The sequence below is a fragment of the Catharus ustulatus genome, chromosome 28 (genome assembly GCF_009819885.2).
Source record: "Catharus ustulatus isolate bCatUst1 chromosome 28, bCatUst1.pri.v2, whole genome shotgun sequence".
Classification (NCBI taxonomy): Eukaryota; Metazoa; Chordata; class Aves; order Passeriformes; family Turdidae; genus Catharus; species Catharus ustulatus.
This window is the reverse complement of record NC_046248.1, coordinates 1,621,185-1,644,251: the sequence shown is the minus strand read 5'-3', so window position 1 is coordinate 1,644,251 and position 23,067 is coordinate 1,621,185. Positions and strand designations below refer to the sequence as shown.

The 23,067-nt window shown below is 43.0% G+C and overlaps 1 protein-coding gene across 3 annotated transcripts in view; it reads right to left on the bottom strand.

Annotated features, from left to right (window-relative positions):
- Positions 1-139: 139 nt before the first annotated feature.
- PKNOX2 (PBX/knotted 1 homeobox 2) overlaps positions 140-23,067 on the bottom strand; it is an 89,903-nt gene continuing 66,975 nt past the window's right edge. For all 3 annotated transcript variants that reach the window (XM_033081534.2, XM_033081535.1, XM_033081533.2), the window contains 9 exons: positions 21,221-21,357; positions 16,596-16,767; positions 13,227-13,415; positions 7,725-7,857; positions 7,549-7,646; positions 5,496-5,615; positions 3,819-3,895; positions 3,175-3,353; positions 140-1,751 (listed from right to left, as the gene is read on the bottom strand). In XM_033081534.2, coding sequence (XP_032937425.1) covers positions 1,504-1,751; positions 3,175-3,353; positions 3,819-3,895; positions 5,496-5,615; positions 7,549-7,646; positions 7,725-7,857; positions 13,227-13,415; positions 16,596-16,767; positions 21,221-21,357 — 1,353 coding nt within the window. In that variant the 3' untranslated portion in view covers positions 140-1,503. The remainder of the gene's footprint in view (positions 1,752-3,174; positions 3,354-3,818; positions 3,896-5,495; positions 5,616-7,548; positions 7,647-7,724; positions 7,858-13,226; positions 13,416-16,595; positions 16,768-21,220; positions 21,358-23,067) is intronic.

Genomic DNA, 23,067 nt, shown 5'->3' with positions numbered 1-23,067 from the left:
AATTTGAGCCCATCCACCAATTTTGGGGATGAATTAGTTTTATGAGGGGAGTTTTGCCCATTTTGGGGGGTTATTCCTGCATTTTGGTTCTTCTCCACTCAAAGGAAGAAGCTGCCAAGAAAATACAGGTGCGACCCCCTCATCTTGTAGCACTTTATAATAAATGGCCAGGAATTAATACTAAATTACAATGAATCCTTTATGAAATTACAGATTACATTCACGCCAGATCAGTATCCAAAAATAGGCATTTCTGCCCATTGCATCACTTGTGGTTTTTTTAATCCCAGCTCTTGTTCAGGTTCTTTTGTGAACTCTTCAAGAGCCAGGAAAAAAAAAAAAAAAAGGACAATATGGGCAAAAAGCCACCAAGAAAATGCTCCTTCTCCTAGAATCTCACATTTAGAGCAGGAACCTGCAGAAGACAATTCCTTTATTTTTGCCCTGGTTTGCTTTTTATTTCCTCCCATGCCACATTTTAAGGCGAATGCACCCTTTTGCTAGCATTTAAAATAAAAAAAACCCAAATACAGGGTTTTGGCAGCTGCCCTCCTCCACAGGGCTAAAGCTCCACCATTTTCCCATGTGGAGGGACAATACCAGGGAGAAATCATCTTTTAAGCAACAATACTGAGTTTCCTTCCACCCAGGCAAATCTTGGGGATTGCCATTCAACTTTGGGTGAAATCTTGCATTTTTTTGGACCAATTATTTCCCCATTTTTAACTAACTCTGTGCCAAAATGCCTTGGAAAAATTTTACTTTCTGCAGCCTTTGCCCCAACTCTGCATCCAGTCTCAGCCCTTAAGGATGAGAACGGGGTGAGTTGGAATTTTTTCCAGATTCAGCAGAGATTTTAGCACATAAATTAAAGGATTTGGAGGAATTCCCTCCCTTTTCCAGAAAGGTGTGTCCAGAGTCACCAAACAGCCTCAGCACTGGGGCCAAAGTTGGGGGTTTGGGCAATCCCATGAGTGGAGCACCGAACCCTCCTTGGATATAGCAGAATTTGCACTCGCTGATTATTTTTCTTCCCCCTCCATTCCAGTATTTATGCCTGTGAATGATCTTTCTGGGGGAAAAAAATCCAAAAAAGCTTCAAGTCCTGGGGTTGGTTTGACTTTTCTTTGCACCAAGAAATCCAAGGGATGGTGGCAGTGACCCCACCATGCCCAGCGGCATCCGAGCGTCGCGTGGGGAAAACAACTTCCCCTAAAAATGCTTTTGCTTACCAAAAAAAAAAAAAATGAAGGGAAAAAGAAAAAGAAAACCTGAAAGAAAAGGTTCATCTGGCCACAATATGTGCCTTGTAAACGTGTGTCCTTCACTTGTGCACGCTGCCACGGTGGTCCCCGCGCTCCTGTGGGCAGCCAGGGCCTCTGCCAGCGCTGCCACTTTGCTTTTTCCTCACCAATTCCTTCTTCTTGCCTTTTGATTTTTTTGCATTTCAAGGGGAAGCTTTGTATCTGGTGCTGTCAATGATTTGGGAGGGTGCAGGAGGAGCTACTCCAGTGAGTCACTGTGGTCCAAACCAAGATCAGCACCAGGTGCTGCTGGGAGGCCACCAGGCTCTTCCTCCAGCTCTTCCTCCTCTTCCTCCTCCTCCTCCATCTCATCCTCGTCCTCCTCATCCTCCTCCTCTTCCTCAGTGCCATCCAGGGAGTCATCATGGGCTGCCAGCATTGCCTGCTGCATGGCCATGGTGGCAGTGGCTGAGGAGAGGGGTTGCAGGTTGTCCATGCTGAGTGAGCCTGGAATTCAAAGTACACAAATAAGGACTAACCCAGAAAGGACAAAAGAAGGGCATAAACCAAGAATAATTCAAGTGAAAAGCTTGGAGAGCTTCACCCACAGGGTGTCCCACCTACCCCAGTCACTCCCCAAGGTTCAAGCCTTATTTTTTTAGCTAATGCATCATTAAATAAGAGGAAACCTTAGTTCTGAGCAAGTAGATGCCCAGATTGGTTGGGCAGATGTTCTCTTCATCTTCTCTCAAGTCCTACCTTTCCTTCTCTTCATCTGCTCTGGTGTTTGTTCATTTCTGCTCTCCTCACCTTCTCTTCATCTTCTTTCTTCATTTTCCTCATCTGTTCTTTGTTCATCATCTCTCTTCATCATCATCCCTACTTTTCATTCTCATCATCTATTTTCTCTTAATATTCTCTCTTCATTTTCCTCACTGTTCTTTCTTCATCATCTCTTCATCATCATCATCATCTCTTCTCTTCTCTTCTCTTCTCTTCTCTTCTCTTCTCTTCTCTTCTCTTCTCTTCTCTTCTCTTCTCTTCTCTTCTCTTCTCTTCTCTTCTCTTCTCTTCTCTTCTCTTCTCATTTTTATCATCTATTTTCTCTTCATCTTCTCTCTTCCCATTTTGTCTCCATCTGTCTCCTCATCTCCATCTTCCCATGTCTCCCCTCCCTCCCTTCCCCAGCTCCTCAGGAGATGACCCCAGCTGTGCCCACAGTGAGTGATCATCATTGTGGTGCCCAACTGGAAGGACCTTCCTGCATGGGCCATGGGCCAACTTCTGCGTTTCCCCACATAGAGATCTCTAGAAATTACCATAATTAACACATGGCCACTCCTTCCTGGAAGGGCAGGGGACACTGAGGATGGTCCTTACCATCAGGATTTGTTCCTGGAAGGGCAGGGGACACTGGGGCTGGTCCTTACCATCAGGATTTGTCCCTGAACAGACAGAGGACACTGGGGCTGGTCCTTACCATCAGGATTTGTCCCTGAACAGACAGAGGACACTGGGGCTGGTCCTTACCACCAAGATTTGTCCCTGGAAGGGCAGGGGACACTGGGGCTGGTCCTTACCATCAGGATTTGTCCCTGAACAGACAGGGGACACTGGGGCTGGTCCTTACCATCAGGATTTGTCCCTGAACAGACAGAGGACACTGGGGCTGGTCCTTACCATCAGGATTTGTTCCTGGAAGGGCAGGGGACACTGGGGCTGGTCCTTACCACCAAGATTTGTCCCTGGAAGGACAGGGGACACTGGGGCTGGTCCTTACCATCAGGATTTGTCCCTGAATGAGCAGAGGACACTGGGGCTGGTCCTTGCCACCAGGATTTGTCCCTGAACAGGCAGAGGACACTGGGGCTGGTCCTTACCATCAGGATTTGTCCCTGGAAGGGCAGGGGACACTGGGGCTGGTCCTTACCATCAGGATTTGTCCCTGAATTGCCACCCTGCTGCTGCAGGACGCCGGCAGCGATGGAGTTGGGCCAGAACCTCTGCGTGGGCCGGTGCTGGGATTTGATTTTCTTGGCTTTGGGGGCTGGGTCCGGGTTGCTGGCGTCCAGCATCGGCTGCAGGATGCGCCGCCGGGCGTTTATGAACCTTTGCAAGGAAAAGAGGGAGCACTGCAATAAGTATCCAGTTAAAACAACACTGCAGCAAATCAATGAGTTGCAATCTAATGGTAATAATAATGCTTTAAGAAAGCAGCTTCATGGTTCAAAAAGCTGGGAGTGTTTTTGTTGGCCTGTGGCATGTTATAGCTCTGCAGGAATTTTTCCTGCTGAGTTGTGAGAATGCTGCACGTTGGATTTGCCAGGAGAGGGCACTGAGACCTTGCAAACCAGTGCTGACACTAAACACAGCCAAGCTCATCTCCCAGAAATCCCAGAGTCACAAAATCTCTGGAAGGACTCACCAGGATCAATGAGCTCCAGGCCCTGTGCAGGACACCCCAAGAATCAACCACTCAAGTTACCCCCCAAAAAAAAGAATTACACAGCACCAAATCAGGGTGGGAAAGGTCCTAAAGGCAGCAGAATGCATGGGCCACCAGTATCTGCTCACCAGTTGTTGACTTGCAAGAGGGTCAGGTTGGTTTGGGCAGCAATTTGTCTCTTCTCATCCTCTGTGGGGTAGGGGTGCTGGAAAAAAGGGAGATGAGGTAGCAAGATTACATCCCTGAGTGAAAAATAATTTTTTTTTTGTTTTTCCCCACCCTAAATTTGGTGGCTTCTTGCATTTGTTGAATGTGGCATCCAAGAGCATCAGGATTCCCCGAGATTTCCCTTTCCAAACCTTTTCCAGCAAATGTTTTTCCTTGAAGGAAAATGTTTCTGGTGTTTTTTTAACTCCAGCAATTTTGCAGTGATGGTGGTTGGTAAATGTGGGATTTGTGCTTCAAATCCCTGAAACATCAGCACTGGGAACCACCAGCATTCACAGCTTCAGCAGCCTCCTTCCAACTGTGCTAAAATGCTCTTTTCCAACCCCAGAAATGAAATTATTACCAAACCAGCCCCACACAGCATGTTTTGGAGCCCCAAGCCAGTGACAATTACCATGACTTGTTTTTCAGCTTTTAGCCCCCAGAACAGAGATTTCTTTGGCAACACCACCCAAAGTCAGCACACACTTGGGGATTCACTTCCCACAGGGGCCTCAGTGGTTAAAAATGGAATTTTTGGGGCAGAAATACCCCATTTTTTGTGTATTATTTCCAACATTCTTTCTTCCTGCTGCTGCTCCAAAACTTCCAGTAAAATGAGGAGTTAAAAACTACATCATCTCTGACACCAGATGGAGAAATCTCATGGGGAAGCCCAAATTTCTTCTGACCACGAGGACCAGGCTGAGATCAAAGGTCCAACCATCCAGCAGAGGATTTCTTTTGGTCTTTCAATTCAGTTTTGGAAATCTTGTACTATGGGGTTCTCCTGGCACCTGGCAGAGAATGGGTTTGCAGTTTCTGGTTTTCTAAGTCCTTTTTGTGCCTGCAGATCTGCAGAAACATGGGAGATGCACGACACAGCAACACTCTTGTCCTCATTGCATAAAATCCAGAATTTTCCATTAAAAAAAAAGGCTGGGAAGTTCCCAACCTGCTGCTGCTTCATGTCCTGGCTGATTTTTCCACAAGTTGCTCCTTGGAGCTGTTATCTGTGTTACTGATGCCTTGGGGATCTCCCACCACTCTGACTTCCTGGAGAGCCAGTCTTTGCAAGCAGTTTCCAAGTGATTTCTTGGCTGAATTATGCAGGAAAAAATGTGGGATTTTTGGCTTTTTGCCCTTTTCCCAGCCCTGCTGATGAGAGAGAACTCCTCATGCACAAAAATATCCAGTTTGCATCTAAGCTTCCTCTCCCTTCCATCTCCAGTCCCCAAAATGGGGTGATTTTACAATTCTGAGTTTTCTGATGGCTGATGTGCTACAACCCTACCTGTGAGCAGCTCTCACATTCCAGCTTGCTAGAAAAGGATACTTTGGAGCTATTAACTTCAAAAAAATGCTCAATTATCCATCTTCAAACAGTCATGGGAGTCCCCTTCTGGATTTGTGTGCTCCTTCTTGCCTTAAGGGAATATTTTTTCCCACCTGGTCATTCCCAAAACACTCCCAAAACACAAACCACTCTGCACCTCCAAACACAAATTCAGACAAACCACCACCTGGTTTGAGAATTTCTGGGCTTTTGGTGCTTTTTTGCCCATGCTGCAGGGTGTTTTGGTGGCTGGGGTGCTCACCATGAGATGCTGGAAGAGCCAGGAGCGCATGATGTTGGTGGCGTGTTTGGGCAGGACTCCCCGTTTGTTCTTGGATTTCTTGTCCTCACCATCAAGGAGGGAGGTGAGATCCAGGTTCACCTGTCAGGACAAAAGGAATGAGGAGAGAATTGGTTGGAAATGGTGATGGGCAACCCAAAAAATGAGCAAAACCAACTCAGAATGGGAGTGGGATGAGTGAAAAAAGCCTGGCACTTAGAGGAGCATCCAAAACCCATTTCCTGCTCCACCAAATCTGCATAAATTCAGATTTTCTCCCAGGATTTGTATCTTTTATCTCCTTTTTTTTATTTTCCAATGTTTTGCAGGGGGTAATGGCACTGTTGGGGAGTGTGGTGATGCTGCCATGACCAATTTCAATGTGTGCTTTAGGAGGAAAACACTTTTACCTGAAAAAACAAAGTAAAAAAAAAACCTCAAACCTCATAAAAAGATTATTTTCTCAATTTAAAGTTAAAAATCCCTGCCACTCATCAACCCCTTGCAAACCCATGTTCCTCACCCAGCTGATTTCCACCACAAGGAGGGAGATGCCCATTGAGCCACAATTTGCTTTTTGCCCCCCAGAAATTAAAAAGAAGCATCTTGCTGCAAGAGAAGTTTTAATGAGGATTCAGGAACCAAACTGAAATCTAAGCACTTGAGTTAAAAAGGGATTTTTTTCCCCAAGTCTTCATCAAAACACTTCTCCTGGATGAATTAAACATCAGGCCAGCAGGTCCCTGTGATTCCCCTGGGCTCCAGCTGAATAAATCATGCCAGTGGCACAGGAAGAGCATCCAAAGGTGCTTGTCCAGGCTCTCTCCCTGCCCCAATATTCCCTGTGCACATGTTTTTCCCACCACAGAGGGTTCTGCTGCAAGATTTAAACCTGCAATGGAGAGCTACTATAGAAAGAAAAATTTTTAAGCATTGCACAGGCAAAAAAAAACTGCCAGGGAGATGCCACTCCTTTCCAAAATGCTGTTTATTGATTGGTTTATAAGAGGTTCCTGCAATTAAAATGGGGCATTTCAGAAATAATGGGGGTGAATTTCTGCTGCTCTGCCCCCAGGAAGCAGTGTTGCAGAAATTTATGGGTATTTTTTCCAAATTTCTGGGGAATAGGGGCTGGGAAGAGCTCATGGACAAGTTGTGCCAATAAATCCAGCTCTGCTCCAAATCATTGTCTCACTGCAAGAATCATTGCATAACTCATTGCAATGTCAGGGAGAAAAAAAAAATGGAATAAAACCAAAGCAAATGGCTGGAAAATATCCCCAAATTCAGAAAAGAAGAACTGAAAATGAGCCTTTCCCACAAGTGCTACGATTGCTGTGCTGGACAGGCAATGCCAGTGATCCCAGATCTATAACATAGAATATAGAATAATATATATAATATAGAATAGAATAGAATAGAATAGAATAGAATAGAATAGAATAGAATAGAATAGAATAGAATAGAATAGAATAGAATAGAATAGAATAGAAATTTATATCCCATATCTGTAATATCTGTCCTATCCTATCCCATCCCATCCCATCCTATCCTATATAAAATTAATATAGACTGTAGATATATAAAATAAATATAGACTACAGATATATAAAATGAATACAGACTATAGAATACCCAATATGTACAGTACACAGTATCTAATACAGCATACAGAATAAAATAGAAGGTTCCATCACACATTAGAAATAACAGATATTGTTGCACGCTATATATTGCACAAAATAACATTATTGTTACATGTTGCAATATATTATATATAATATATGTATAAAATTATTATTGTTATTGTTATTATGTTGTATTATTTTATAACAATAATAAACATTGTTATAACTTCTTAGGTCACTCCTAGAGTTTGTTAGGTACCCCAAAGGCACCTGGCAGATGGGTTTAATCAACATTTCCTGCTTATTAAAAATTTAAGACACTCCCAGGATTGAATTTATGGAGAAAAGGGAGGATTCTGCTTGCTGCAGAGCAAAGTTTTGCTAAAGCTGGAGCTGGCAAGGCTCACCTGGGCATTGGGGATCTGCAGGGCACCGGGGGTGATGGCTTGGGCGAGCACCTGGCCCTGCGACGTCACCATGGTCACGGGCTGGTACAGGGCTCCACCTGTGCAAAACAAACCAAACATGGGGGTAGCAACACCCCCAGAGTCCCAGCTGCCCAGCACCCCTCCCCAGTGCCTACCTGGCACGGCAGGTGAGCTGCTGCCCGTGCCCATGGCCAGGTTTCCTGGGGGCAGCGTGGCCGCGGGTACCACGATGCCCGCGGGGGGGTTGGAGGGCGGCGGCAGCGCTGCCGGGGAGCTCTGCAGCATCTCCTGCACAGAACAAAAAATCACACAACAGCAATTTTACCAGGAAAGGTTAGGGTTTGATTTGTTTGTTTTGTTTTTTTTTCCTGGAAAAATTTTTCAGTTCATTGCAAGTGCAAAAATAAAAATATGGAAAAATAAGGATTTGCGCCCCCATTTAGCATCATCCCCAAACTTGTTTTCTTTGGGCAGTCACTCTTTTCCATTTAAAAAATGAAAGGGAATAAAGAAAATATAATGGAAGACCAAAAATAATTTATTTTCTCTTTTTCTTTCTAAGCATTTCTGTTTTTTTTGGTGCTTTGACTGGGACTGGATGATGCAGCCTTTGCTAAAACTCAGGGTGAGCAGCACAGTTTGTCTTATAGTAAAATAATTAAGTTAAGAATAATATAACCCCATTGATATCATTCCTCCACAGTTTGTCTTATAGTAAAATAATTAAGTTAATAATAATATAACCCCATTGATATCATTCCTTGCAGCTTTAAGCTAATTCCTTGCAAAAATGGGCAATTTTTGGAGCCAAAAGCTGTAACTTCACTTTAAGGCCCATCTCTGGAGCAATCACCAAAAGCCCCCAAATGGGATGATTATTGGATTATTTATTTTAATATTTAAATGATTAGTTGAGTATTTAATGTGACATTTTGGGAAGGGAGGAATGCCACAATTGAGGCTATAGGGAGAATACAGGGCAATGTACCCCAGGCTTCCACTTGGGCAGCATTTTGCAAATAATATTGGTAATATTGATAAAATGATCATTTTGGACCCAATGCCTCCGCCACAAGTTACTTTTGTTATTTTTTTAATCTGCTGTGAATTTTTCATTTGCTTCCCAGACATTCCTTTCCATAGCTGAATTAATTTTAAAAATGCAAATGTGACTGTAAAATACTTGCACTTTCTTTTTTTTAGTATTCCTTCCCCACCTCCAGTCTTCTGGGGGATGTCGTTTTCAGTTTGAGAAATTAGTATTTCTCAGGATATAGAGAACAAAAATCAGTCTCTTTTGCACACTCTCAGATTTGGCTCTGGCAAAGGATGATAAACACAGTGGAAATATTTATAAAAAACCCAATGTGATCTAGGAGAACATCATTTGGCCATGTGCAAGCAAGCTTGAAGACCTCCAGCTTTCTTCCCCTGTCTTGTTTTTCCAGGATTCATCCTAAAGAAGGGCATTCCAGTTTTGGAAGTGCATTGGGAAGAAGCAATTTGGAATATCAGAAAATGGGAACATTTCCTTACAATGGTCAAAGCCATTTTCAACAGTATTTTGTGATGAAAAAATTCACCTTTGTTTTTGTGGTGTAGAGGAAAACTCTCCCAAAACATCATCTCCGTCCAAAAAGTCAGAATATTGATAATTATTAGACAGAGCTATTAAAGGAATTAATGGTGTTTCTGCAACAGAGCTGTGAAACCAAAGTGACCCAATGGAGATGGAGCCTCCAGCTTCAAATAAATATAGACAGATATCTCCAAGAAGATTTAAAAAAATATATTTTGCATACCAACTGCCTCAGATTGCAAATGTCAGCCAAATTCTGTTAGGCTTGGCAGTTTTGCTGCAGTGGAAAATATTTTATATATTTTATATTTTGAGACTCAAGGAAGTTCATAGAATGGTTTGGGTTAGAAGAGACCTTAAAGTTCATCTTGCTACCATGGGCAGGGACACCTTCCACCATCCCAGGTTGCTCCAAGCCCTGTCCAAGCTGACCTTGGACACTTCCAGGGATCCAGGAACAGCCACAGCTTCTCTGGGCACCCTGTGTTGCTGTTGCACCACCCCAGAGCTGAAATGCTTAGGGCAATTTTGAAATCTGAGTGTGAAAAGAAAAGCATCACTAGGTGTCTCTGCAGACCCACATCTCAGCACTGATCAACAGCTAACCATGATTTCTGTGAATTAAAACATGATTTCTGTGAATTAAAACATGATTTCTCTGAATCAGAACAAGATTTCTCTGAATTAAAAGTCACTTCAATGAAGAAAACAATCTGGGACATGACACAAAAAAAAGGAAAATGTCCAAGTGCCAAAGAAGGTGCTGAAATTCAGTGGTGCTTGAGCTGCTGTCCTTGCCCTTGAGTTTTTGTGACATTTATTTTTGGGTGGTACATGTGTCAAAATGTCTGTCTAGTTCTACTTTTCTGGTTTTCTAGTTCTGAAAATTGCCTGTGCTGGGGAAATTGGGATTAGTTGGAGGAAAAAATGAAACCCATGGGCTGGCCAAGAAAGAGCTGACCAAACTCAAAGCCATGGATGATAATTCCTAAGGCTCCTTCATGAATGGATGGGTGGATGGAGATGAGAAAAAAGTTGGATTTAAATAAAAAGAAATCCAGGGTTGATCACAGGGCAAACTTGGATAAATTAAGATCTATATAGAGCTCCCTTTGATGTCAAAGGAAAATTGAAGTTAAGCATTGATTTAAATTGGTTCCCTCCCTCTTCCATTAAAGAAGGACCTCCCCTCTCCCATCCTAGTCAGAAAAAGCCAAAAAAATATTCATTAATTAAAGGGAGTGACCTAAAAAGGGCCCAATGTGGACTTGAGGTAGAGGGAGAAGCCAAGTGAAAATCAACCAACAAAACCAGAAGAGGAATTGCTTGGTGGACTTGCAGGACAATGAGGCAACAACTCAATCATAAGACAAAGCAAAGCACAAAACGAGGAAGTAAATGAGAAGAAAAAATCTTTGTAAGGCAATGAAAGTTCAGGGAAGACTCCTCACGTGGGAAAACCTCAAACTTGTCACCCAGCTTGGCCAGAATCATCTCTGCATCTGGCAACAGGAGATTTCAGCAAGTCAAAACACCTTGTCTGAGTGTTCTCTCATCTTCCCATCATCTCAGGCACTTTGCACCTCCAAAAATTCTTGTATTTTCCATCTTGGAAGGCAGAAATAACAGCAGGAGGAGGATACACCAGGATACACCAGGGACAATCTGTTGGATACACCAGGGAAATCCAACAGATTGTCCTGTGATGACATTTTGACACGTCCAGGCATTGTTTCCCCAGTTTTGCTTGATATCCTTGTTATTGTGTGTCCATAATTTTTAAAACATGTCCTGTGTTAAAAAAACTTAGCCACAAACTGAAATATTTCACTTTCATGACAAACTTGGTGTATCTCCTCACAAAATGATTAATGGTCCTTCCAAACCCTAAGAAAACCTGCTGAGAAACTTCCTTCTCTGCTACTAATAACATTTCATTATTTAGATTTTTTTCAAATCCTAAATTAACGGCCCATTTGCTCTTGCACCTCCCCTCAGCACGAAACCAACAGGATAATTAGAGAACTCATCCCACTTGCCATTTTTAAAACACCAATCCCACGATTTTCCAGCTCTCTGGAGCATTCTTAGCCTCTAAAACTCAACTGATGGATATAGAGTATCTCCACCCTTTTTTATCCATGCAAACTCAATGAGCTGAAGTACTGAAGGTCTGTCATCCTCATCCCATGAGCAGATGAGATGGTGGTTCTTCCATGGTCCATCACTGTGAATATTTCAGCTCCACCTGCTGGAAATCAGTGGCTGAGCCAACATTTCCCCTCCAGTTGGGTCTATCCTGGGTGTGTTCCCATTTATTCCCAACTGCCTCCAAAGCCTCACTTGAATTCCTCAACTTTCAAGCCTGGCCCAGAAGGGAAATGTCAGCAGCTCTGGGTTTCCAGGAATCAGAAGCTCTTGGTACCTCTCCATGGGCCTGATTATTTTCCAAAGACTTGTGCTAATTTTCTGATATGATCCCCACCTCTTTGTGAGCCACTAAATCCTCATTACTTTTCCTGACCGATGCATTCTAATTAGATCAACACTTTAAAAAAAAAAAAAAAAAAAAAAAAAAGGAGGGGAAAAAAAAAAAATTCACAATAGCCACAGGACGGCTTTCCATCTCATTAACTCCCTCACTTATTATTTTCATGAAAATTACTGATAAAAAACGTGCATCTCCATTTGCTGGGACCGGGAGCTTTGTCGGCTCATATCTAACATCTCTCTCATCACCCGGGATGTGAGCTGTTGCCATGGCAATGCACAATAATAGAAACTAATAAATTACAAACGAGATGCTCGTTGAGCAATTATTGTTCTCTTTTATGCAAGTGTCTTGCTAATTTTGATCATAAGGAATGCTTCCATAAAGCAGTGAAGGGATAATAAGTCTATTTCTAGAGATTATTAGAATATAGAGTGAGGATGGGGTTTCTTAGATCAATGATTAAGTGGTTTGGTGCTTGCAGGGAACCCAAATAAGAAATGGAACTTTTCTGGGGGCTTTTCCCTCATCATGTTGGGAGCTTAAAACTCTGCAGCACCTGGAGCTGAGCTGCTAAAAATAATATTTTTTTCCTTTCCACCACCTGAAAAATACCCCAAAAGCCCTAAGAAGGCCCCCTCACCTTCCCCCTTTTTAGGGAGAGCCCCAGAGTTCTTTTGGGTTCACTGCAGTTATTTCTGAGGGGATTGTGCAACCCTAAATTCCATTTTTCTACCCCAAAAACCAAGTGTCTGAGAGAGAGAAATGCCCTGGGGGAACACAATATAGCATTGAGTATTTGGGATGCAACCAGTCAAGATTTATTCCCTGCACTGCAGATGCACATGAAAACCCCAACCCATGGAAAACTTCTTTTCTGAACATTGAGTTACAGTCCCTGATTTTTGTCCCAAAAGCCACCAAGGTTCAACTTGGTTTGGCAGCTTCAGTTGATATTTCTGCAGTTCTCAGGCCCTTCCTTGTGTCCTTCCACTGTGCTTGAGGCACCAAAAGTCTTCTTCTCCCAGCTAAAATCCAAATTATGCAAAAGGAGAAGTCAAGGGAATGTTGGTCAAGCTGGGGGAGAACTGCAAGATCTGCTGAGACACAAAAAGGAGCAGTGAAGCCAGAAAAGGTTATCTGAGACCCAAAAATCCTTTGAGCTGCCTTGGAACAAAAAGTGAGAGAGAAGCAGTGAAGAAAATCCTGATGTTTCTGTCCTTCCTGACAATAAATAGCATTTTTTCATTAAAAAATTCAACTTTTTGTTTATATTCCTATACATATGCATGGCTCCCTCATCCTCACATTTAATTGCTGCAACATTAGAGTTCAGGACTCCTTCACTCATTGGGGTTGCAACCCATGAAAAAAAGGACATAAAAATTAAAATAAAGAAAAAAAAATCAGCACAACATCATTTATTGCACTCTGTGAGCAAGATACAGGATTTTTTTAAATTCTTTTTTTAATTCTTGGGGATGGACTTTTCAGGAGGCCACAACTCCTGTCTGAAACCTCTTTGGTCCAACTCCCTGTTGGCCAAAGTGCAACACTGGTTATGAGAGAGGAATTTTAAGGCATTACCTGGGGGTGGAGGCTGATGGAGGAGGGGTTGGGGGAGTAGGGCCCCCCCAGGTCATTCCTGAGTAGGTTGTCACTGTGCATCTTGGTTTTGAGGCAGGTGATGTAACGGTTGCAAAAGTCCTTGCACAACTCATTGACCTTCTCCAGCTCCAGGAGGTGGATGCGCAGCACCTGGATCGCCTTCACCATCTGCACAAGGGCACAAAGGCAAAATCAATATTCTCCCCCAAAATCCAACACAGAACTGCTCCCCTACAGCAGAATTAAATTAATTTCTTTTTCAGCACACACAAGAAATGAATATTCTCACCCAGAACCCATCCCAGAGCCCATCCCTCTGCACATCTGCGTTCCTTTTCCTCGCCCATCAATCAATCCAAGAGGAAAAAATCCAAATTCACCTTTGCCTTGATGGGAATTGTTCCCCATGCCCCCAAAAAAAAAAAGTCCAAGCCAAACCCCTCGTTGTTGAGAAGTGTTTGGTTATTCTCTGGAGGCCACTTCTTCTAACAAGATTACGAGGCTGCAACTCAGCCGTGAGCTGTTGCTGGTGCAAAGCCTGGGCCTCATTAAAACGTACCCCATAAACCTTCAAAAATTTACACATAAAACATTCCTCTCACCGAGCTGAAACCTTAAGTTTTACAGCCGCTGTTTGAAATCTTGCATAATATATAAAATTTCAGCTATTCACTCCGGGGCAATAAATCCGGTTTTATGTAACAAAGCGTCTTTGCATTTCAAAGAGTGTTTTTAACTTGCAAATTTTAGTGGTCATCTTTACAAACTGCAAGTTGCTATGGTTGGGAAACATCCTGAAAAATCCAGAGCCAACCTCCAGTGGCAGCTCCACGACAGAGAAAGTGAATTTTTTTGGTTGGTGAACAACAGGGATGATGGGTTGAGGCTGGAAAAATCTTTTATTTAGATTTTTTTTTTCTGTTTTTTTTTTCTCCTCCGTGGTTGACGCAGGCAAAGCACAAGGTGGAGGTGTCGTGCCCACACTGGGCTCACCGGCCATGAAAGTCAATATTCAAGGGCAAAGGCAAGAAGACCTGACACATATATGTAAAAAAATAAATCTCTCAATTATCTCAGCTCATTTGCTTAGGGTCTCATTTTATGTCCCTGCTCCGCTGCGTCGTATATCTGTCCGGATAAAGAGTTACAGTCCGACGGCGTACGTGCGCGGGGTTGTAAAAAATACAGATGCTGAATTAATTGACTGTGTGGCACTCGGCAGCTGATTGAGTTGATAATGGTGAGATCTGACCTTTTTCTAATTTCTAATTATGTGCATCTTGGCAGCGAGGAATACATGACTCTTATTCTAATGATGGCTAATGCCACTGGCCTTTTCAGCCCTGCTGTGCCATCACCAATTCCTGGCAAACGGGTGGCGGTAAAAAAAAAAAAAAGGAAAAACAGCACCCAAAAAATGACAATAAAAAAAGGGCAATGTAAATAGGGGAATAGTGTCAGCTCAAGAACAGGATGAAATGTTGAGTTTTGAGCACTGCAAGACTTTTTAACCCAAAATTCCCTTCAATATTGCCTCCCACCAAGAGCAATGTGCTTCTCCAGCACAATCTCCTCTATCTGGATGCAGGTTACCCACATTGAGGTGGATTGCTCCTCATTTTTTTAGAGCTCTGGGCACTGGATAGAAAATATACATCCAGCTGTGTACTAGAACTAGGGCAAACCCACATAAACAGAGATACAGATATACAGAAAAACATAGCAACAGATATAGAAAGACATGAATATGAATGTATCAAGTGCTGCAAGGTTATACATGGGACCAATGAGATCAACCCCACTGCCCATGGCCAAATTTCACCTTGGCAGCAAGAGTTGCTTCAGAATATGCCTAAAAAACATGATTTTTTTTTCCAGAAACCACAAAAAACCTGAAAATAGCCACTGTGGGTACATTTCCTGCACTGACAACTTGGTGGTGATGTTTCTTCTTGATATGTACAGAAATAGGTTTTCCTGTCCCAAAATTTTAGAACTTTTTTTAGATTTTTTCTTTTTCTTTCTGGCTCCATTTCTCTCCTCCTGTTAGACCATTACACTGATTTTTATGCAATTTAATGGAGTGGGGGTTTGTTGGTGCATCCTCAGCATTTGTTTAGTCCAAAAAAACTGAAATAATCCAAAACTGAGATTTGTTTGGGTTGGTTTTTTGGGTGTTGTTTTTCTTTTTTTTAAAATTGCTTTATCCAGAGCAATTTCTGTTCTTGACTACAAGTTATTGCAAAATGGGTTTAGCAATATGCAAAAGGGGCTTTGCCTGGCCTGCAAATTTTTTGGAGGGCATTCAACAGACTCTTGGTTTAGGGATGTTAAAAACTCTCCACCACAAGCTGAAACTGGGCACACACATGTGGGATTTTGCTTCACCTTAAAATCCTCTCTTGCTTTTTTTAAAAAAACTAAAACAGTTGTTCTTGCATCTAGATGAGTTTTGCTAATTCTTCTCTTTGTGATGCATCCTCATTCAAAATTACTTCCTTGATATCTGCAATACTTAGAAAAAGGAGCCTGTGAACTGCCTGATTTTGCTTCTTTTTTGGGATGGAAATCCCTCTGTAAAAGTCCAAGGGGACACATAACTCCTCAGGGAAGGTGTTTTGCTGTTTGCATCATCAGAGGTGTGCAGAATTCCCTCTTCACACCTTGACAATTTGCTTATGGAGCATCAGGACAGTGCCACGAACTTGTCTACCCACGTTTGCCATGGAGACCATGTCTGGACAAAATTACAGGATTTGGGGATATTTCCTGAGAGAAATCCCAAGCAGAGTCTTGTGAGGCACCTTCCAGCAGCAATGATGCAGTAGGAAATCTGAGTTGATGTGGCAGAGAATCCACAAAACCAGTCCAAGTGTTCCAAACTGTTGATATCCATGACATTATGGAAAAAGTCATTATATTGCCCTGCTTGGAGGACATGGGCTGGCCACGACACTTCAGAGCAGAGGGTGCCAGATGAGAATGGTGACACCATTGCATGCTGCACTGAGGAGCAGTAATTCCTACAGATTGCAGTTTTGGGGCACAAACCAACTGCCTCCAAATCCTCACTTGAATTTCTCAACAAGCAATCTCAGCTGGTTTCAGGAACCTCGCTGACCCCATGGAACAATGAGCCAAAAGGGGACAGAGGGGCTGTTCTTACAGGGGATCTTCTGGAGAATGTCTCTGAAAAGGTCCTAGAGAAGGTCTCAAAAAGTCTGTGGAAAACATTGCCAAGATGACCAACACTACAGAGCCCAAATGGTGGCAGGTCTTCATTTGTTCCTCACCCCTACCTTTTCAACACCCCCCAAAAATCATCTGCCAAGCCCCAGCTGCCTATACCAGGTTGTCCAGCTCGGGGTCGTCACTGAAGAAGGGCTTGTGCTCCTGCTCCTGCTGGTGGACAAAGTTCTCAATGTCGACATCGAAGCTGGCTGAGGTGATGCACTCAGAGCCCTGCGTCGCCTGCTCACACTTCTCAAAGAGCAACGTCAGCAGTGGGAACAGCGGGTGCCTGCAGGGGACAAAGGAGACTACCCATAATGCCCACAGCTTCAGGTCCATGCCCCACATCCATCCATCCATCATCCATCCATCATCCATCCATCCATCATCCATCCATCATCCATCCATCATCCATCATCCATCATCCATCCATCATCCATCCATCCATCATCCATCGTCCATCCATTCATTATCCATCCATCCATCCATCCATCATCCATCATCCATCCATCATCCATCATCCATCATCCATCCATCCGTCCATCATCCATCCATCCATCATCCATCATCCATCCATCATCCATCATCCATCATCCATCCATCCATCCATCATCCATCCATCATCCATCCATCATCCATCCATCCATCCATCCATCATCCATCCATCCATCCATCCATCCATCCATCCATCCATCCATCCATCCATCCATCCACCCATCCATCCATTTCCTCCCAGTCTGGAAGAACCTGGCAGTGCAAACCTCACTCCCAAGTCACACTGGAAGTGTTCCCTCTAGATCTCTTTCAGCAACAACAAAAAGCTTTAAAATCACAAAATTCCCTGTCTCCTCCATCGGCAATGACTTGTTTCAATGTCTTGGTGTTCTCCATCACTAACCAAAGCCAGCATTTCTTAAATAGTTAAAAGGCTGTGGCTTGGACATAGCCAAGATGTCCTGGAGCCATGTGCTGTCCAAGTGGTTTTTCCTTTCAAGGATGGACATCAGCACCTGCTCATCAATGGTAATATTTTACCTCAAAAAGTCTCTGTTGGTTGGAGATGATGGATGGGGACTTCTACCTGCCTGCAGATCCTATGGACCAACCTTGTTATGGCTGCTCCTCCACCAAGAGCTTTCCTTGCACCTCTGACAAGTACACAAAGATGGGTCACATCCCACTTTTTAGATTATCTTGCAAACAAAGATTTACAGCTCTTCTTGAAACTCAAATCTCTCCAATGATGACACTTAAGTTGATGCAATACAAAGTGCAAACACAAAACAGCACCAAAGCAGGTGGACAGCATGGGGGTGAAGACCACAGCTTAGGACAAGCCTCAATGAGCCTCTCCAGCTGTGAAAATTCAAATAAAAAAATGTTTTATGGAGGATTTCCAGGCAGAAATGCAAAATGCTCCTGCAGGAATGGTCTCCCACAGCACAATGGGATTGGCTCCACCATTTTATCTCCAAAAGATGGCCCAAAAGATGATCACAAATCACTTCCTTAGAGCCTTTTGGAGCCGCAGTCAGGCGAAGGGGTTAAACCCCTCGGCTAAGTCTTCATTTGCAGCCGCTAATACCACAGCATATTATAGTTTAATCTGTCCTGATCCTGGTTTAATGCAAGATTCACCGAGGCTGGAGCAGAGAGTGGCGAGGGCGGAAAATCATTTCATAATTTCAGGAGCCCCGTCGGAGCTTAGCCAAGGGATATGAAAGGCAAATTCCAGGCGGAAGGTTGAATTATTGGGACTTATGAACTGGTGGCACCGCAGCAGAGGCATGGAATTACCCCAAGGATGGGGGTTTGGGGAGGGGAGAAGGGGGTACAGCCCCTGAACAATTTGTAACCCCTTTTTTGGAGGGGTTGCATTGACCAAGGGGGGATTAAGGCCCCTCAGTATTGACAATGGGGGTAGCGCTGCTCTGCGCCCCCAGGAAGGTTTTGGGGTTCGCAGGGAGTAGGAGAAGGAAGGAATGGTTTGCTTTTCAGCTGAAAATAAAATGAAATAAAAAATTAAAATCTCAGATAAAATAAAAAAAAAAAAACTGACCCAAAGCGGAATCCAATCCAATCAAATCCGCGAATAAATAAAAATAAAATTAAATGAAGCAAAATAATGAAATGAACACCAAACAAAATAAAATAACACTCAACATTAAACAAAAACAAAACAAAATTTTAAAAATATAATAATATAATTTTAAAAAACCCAAAACAAACACAAGGGGGAATCAGGGGGCCAAGACCCCCAGGAATGGGTTAAGGGAAGGCACCAAGGGCACCCTCTGAGCACAGTCTTGAGGAGTGCTGGAATTTGGGGCTTTGCCAGGACCTTTATTCTGAACTGTTGTGGAATCTGGGTTTTTTTTCAATTTTGCCTGGGAAAAAACCCAACCCAAACCACTGTTTTCTCCATTTCCAGCCTTTCTGTGGCCACACCAGGCAGAGGAAAGGACAGCACACCAGGGCAGGTGGAGGGTGTGCATAAAAACTGAAAGCTGGAGCCCCTTTTTGCCACGAAATTTGCAGTGGGGGGAATAGATGGATATCCAGGATGCAAAGGGGAATCAGGAGGATCTTCCCCACTGTGGTTGTTAAGGAGGTGAAACCACCCCTATGGCACAAAGCAGAGTTTTGGGGTAGAAAAATCTGCTTTTGCTGATTATGGTTTTGCAAAAAAAACATATTTTGTTTACTTAGGGTTTATTTTTTTGCCAGGGAATCCTCCAAATGAAAGGGCTGAACCAGCCCTGACATTTTCCTGCAGGAGAGAGGTCGTTTGCAGCCACTAATAAAAAGGATTCGACACGGGCTAATAAAGAGGAATGAATTCCTCTAATGGCCTAATTTCCCACCTTCAGCAGAGCCAGCAGCACAGCAGGCACGTCACAACAGGAATTTTACTTTTTTTTCACCCCTTTTCCCTTAAAAAAACCCCAAACAACCCAAAACAAAAAAAACTCCAACCAACCAAAATAAAACCCACACAAAAAGCCTCCCACCAAACTTAATGCAAAGAAATCCATCCATTTCCCACTTGGAAAAATCCAATTTGTGGTGCTGGGGTGGTTTAAGCATCATTTCCCTTCAGGAGCATCATCTTTTCTGGTCCAAAATCCATTGGGAAGTCCCAGCCCCACTGTTGCATAAAGTCAAGAAAACATTTCAGCTGAGAAAATTGCAGCTGAGAAGTGACACTGCTGGACCAGTCCCTGCCAAGCTGCTCTCACACGAAGAATGCTGGGGAAGGATTTCTTTTTTTCCCACTTTTTTCTGTTTTTTGAAGGGTGATAAACCTCCTGGTAAGGCATAAAACCTGGCAGGGTGACTTGTCCATGGGTTTTTATATTTCCCATCACATTTTCCCAGCAATTTCCCTCCAGCTTGATCGACCAATGCTTACAGCCAGGGCCTTCTGCCTTGCTGCAATTATTGAAAATTAACAAAAATCCATCGTTTTGGGTGGAGGGAAATGGATCTAGGAGAGCTAAGAAAAATCCTTGTGTGCATTTGATACCTAGTGACATATACAGCATCCATTTTAACTACTGGATAGGGGGATATTCAGAAAAAAAAAGTTAATTTTATGTAAACAGATGATGTATTATAGATAGTATTATAAATTATTTTATATAAAAATGTGTTTGTGGAGTTGTTTTGGCTAGTACCCAAAAATGAGCATCCAAGTTGGCGTAATAAGTGCACACATGGAACTGGACAACAAATTTCCCTCCACTTTTCCAGGGGAATACCTCCCATCAGGTGTTCTTTGACCTTCCAATCAAGGTTATGAAAACTCCAAAGGTGGGGTTTATTTTCTTCCCTTTATCCCACAAATGCTGCAGAACTCCTCATGGAAGGGAGAAAATAAAGTGGTTTTGTCCTCAAATGGCTTCTTTTGCTTTGAGAAAATTATTTCCATCACTGGGAGACCTGCAGCAAATATTCCTTTGTGTTTTCCTGGGAAAGAGTGAGTTTATTCCATACTTTCATCCACCTTTCAGCCTTGTAATATTTGAATATTTGGAGGACAAATATTTTAATTCCTTCAAGTTTTGGTTCACAGTCCTGGTCATTGACAGGTTAATCCTAAACCTTAAACTTCAATCATAATTATATTAGAATATTGTTACTCTTCCATCATTGCTATGTTCTAATACTGTAAATTAGCACATATCACTTGTATAATTACACATTACTTATATAATTATACTATTTACATAATTGGAATATTACTTATAGTAGTTATACAATAACATTATATCAAAATACAATATATTATGACACCCAAACTGACAAAAGAGGGACAGGAGGAGCCACCCATCCCTGCAGAGATGCAGGAACTGCACATTTCAGGTCAAGGTGTGACTTGACTCCTCGCTCAGCCCCAAATCACAGGGCTTTGCCCCCCAGAAAATCAATCAATCAATTAATTAATTAATTAATTTTGAAAGGCAGAGATGCTGCAGAGCAAAGTCCACAAAGGAGCTCCATCACCACACGTCCTAATCAATGGTTATTATTGCTGAAGAGGAGCTAATTGCTAATTCCCCCCTTCCCGTGTGTTAATTAATGCACTGGAAGAGCGGCACATTAATAACGCGCAATAACAGCGAGGCGACGCGGGAACCGATGCATTAATTAATGCATCGCCGCCTCCATGCAATAACCCTGCATTAGAGCAACCAAACCATTCATTAAGCCCATTAATGAATGCAATTAGCTGGCCTCACCTGTAGACTGCCCTCTTGTCAGCCTCCAGCTGCGCCTGGGGGTCGCCGCCCGCCGGCACCGGCGCGTTGGCCGCGGCCGCCGGCGTGGTGAGGTGCACGGGCTGGGCTTTGGTGGGCTGCTGGGCTGTGGCTGTCATCTGGAAAAAAGGATTCAGGGAGGAAAAGAATGCAAAATAAAATTAATTTTAAAAAAAACCAAAGTTTGCTGTGCTTTCCCAACGGGTTTTAGGGCGTTCCGCATGGAATTTCGGGATGCGGTGCTCTGGGGGAGGTAAAACATGCACAGGGATTTGTGTGGCTGCAAAGGGAAGGTTTGGGGGTTTTAGCACTTTATCCCCCACTTTTTACCAAGGAAAAAAGGATTCAGGGGGAAAGAATGCAAAATAAAATTAATTTAAAAAAAAACCCAAGGTTTGCTGTGCTTTCCCAATGGGTTTTAGGGCGTTCTGCGCGGAATTTCGGGACGCAGCGCTCTGGGGGAGGTAAAACATGCACATGGTTTTGTGTGGCTGCAATGAGAAGTTTTAGGGGTTTTAGCACTTTTTCCCCCACTTTTTACCAGGAGACAAAAGGATTCAGGGGGAAAGAATGCAAAATAAAATTAATTTTACAAAAAACCAATGTTTGCTGTGCTTTCCCAAAGGGTTTTAGGGTGTTCCGCGCGGAATTTCGGGACGCGGTGCTGCACAATGTTTTGTGTGCCTGCAAAGAGAAGGTTTGGGCGTTTTAGCACTTTATCCCCCACTCTTTACCAGGGGAAAAAAGGATTCAGGGGGAAAGAATGCAAAATAAAATTAATTTTACAAAAACCCAAGGTTTGCTGTGCTTTCCCAACGGGTTTTAGGGCGTTCCGCGCGGACGCGGCGCTCTGGGGAAGGTAAAACATGCACATGGTTTTGTGTGGCTGCAAAGAGGAGGTTTGGGGGTTTTAGCATTTTTCCCCCCACTTTTAACCAGGGGAAAAGTCTTTACTGCATGGGGTAATTTAGGAAAAGATGTTTCCCACAAGTCCCAGATTAAATCAGCTGCAGGGCCGCGCTTTGCCAAGAATCGTTTCAAAGCAGGTATTACTGTCTAGACACAGCCACTTCCAATTTTAGCCCAAAATTAAATGAGCCTCTTCCAGCTCGCCAAGCCCAGCCATGAGTCACCTCAGAGTTGGGAGGAGGCAGCCAAAAAAAATCCAACTTTTTTTGGTGCCCCAAATCGCCCAAGTTTAGCCCCAGTATGGGAATGTGCAGTGCAATAAATCACCCTGACAGCAAAGATTGGGCTTATTTTAAAAAACAGATTTTAGGTAAATATGAATCTTGAGGATGGGAGATATGGTTGTGCCATTGCTTCTGTAAATCCCTTCCAGCATCACCCCAAAATTGCCACCCCCTGGAACAGGTTGACACCATTTTAGGGGCAGTTTTCATTTTAAAAAGTTATCCTTAAAAAAAAAAATCTGAATTACTGTCAGCCTTCAGACAGGTCCAATGTGGGGTTTGTGCTATGGTCAAAAGACTCCATTAAAAAAAAAAAATCAGGAAGAATTTGAAATGATTTGGGTTGAAATGCATCAGCAGCACCCCAAATCCAGTGGTTTCACCCTCAAATCTCAGTGGAAAATTATTGCAAAGGGACTGGGTTGCCTCCTTCTCTGCTGAAATTTGTGAAAAAATTAGTATTTGCCTATTTTTACCTGTAAATGTTCAGCCCTCCCTCGACGCAAGGAGCAAAAGGAAGCTCTAGTTCTTGCTAAATGTTATATATATAATTTACTTATTTGTCTAATACACTTATTTCTGTATCTATATATAATTATATATTATCTCTATCTATACAATGTTTATTTCTGTGTT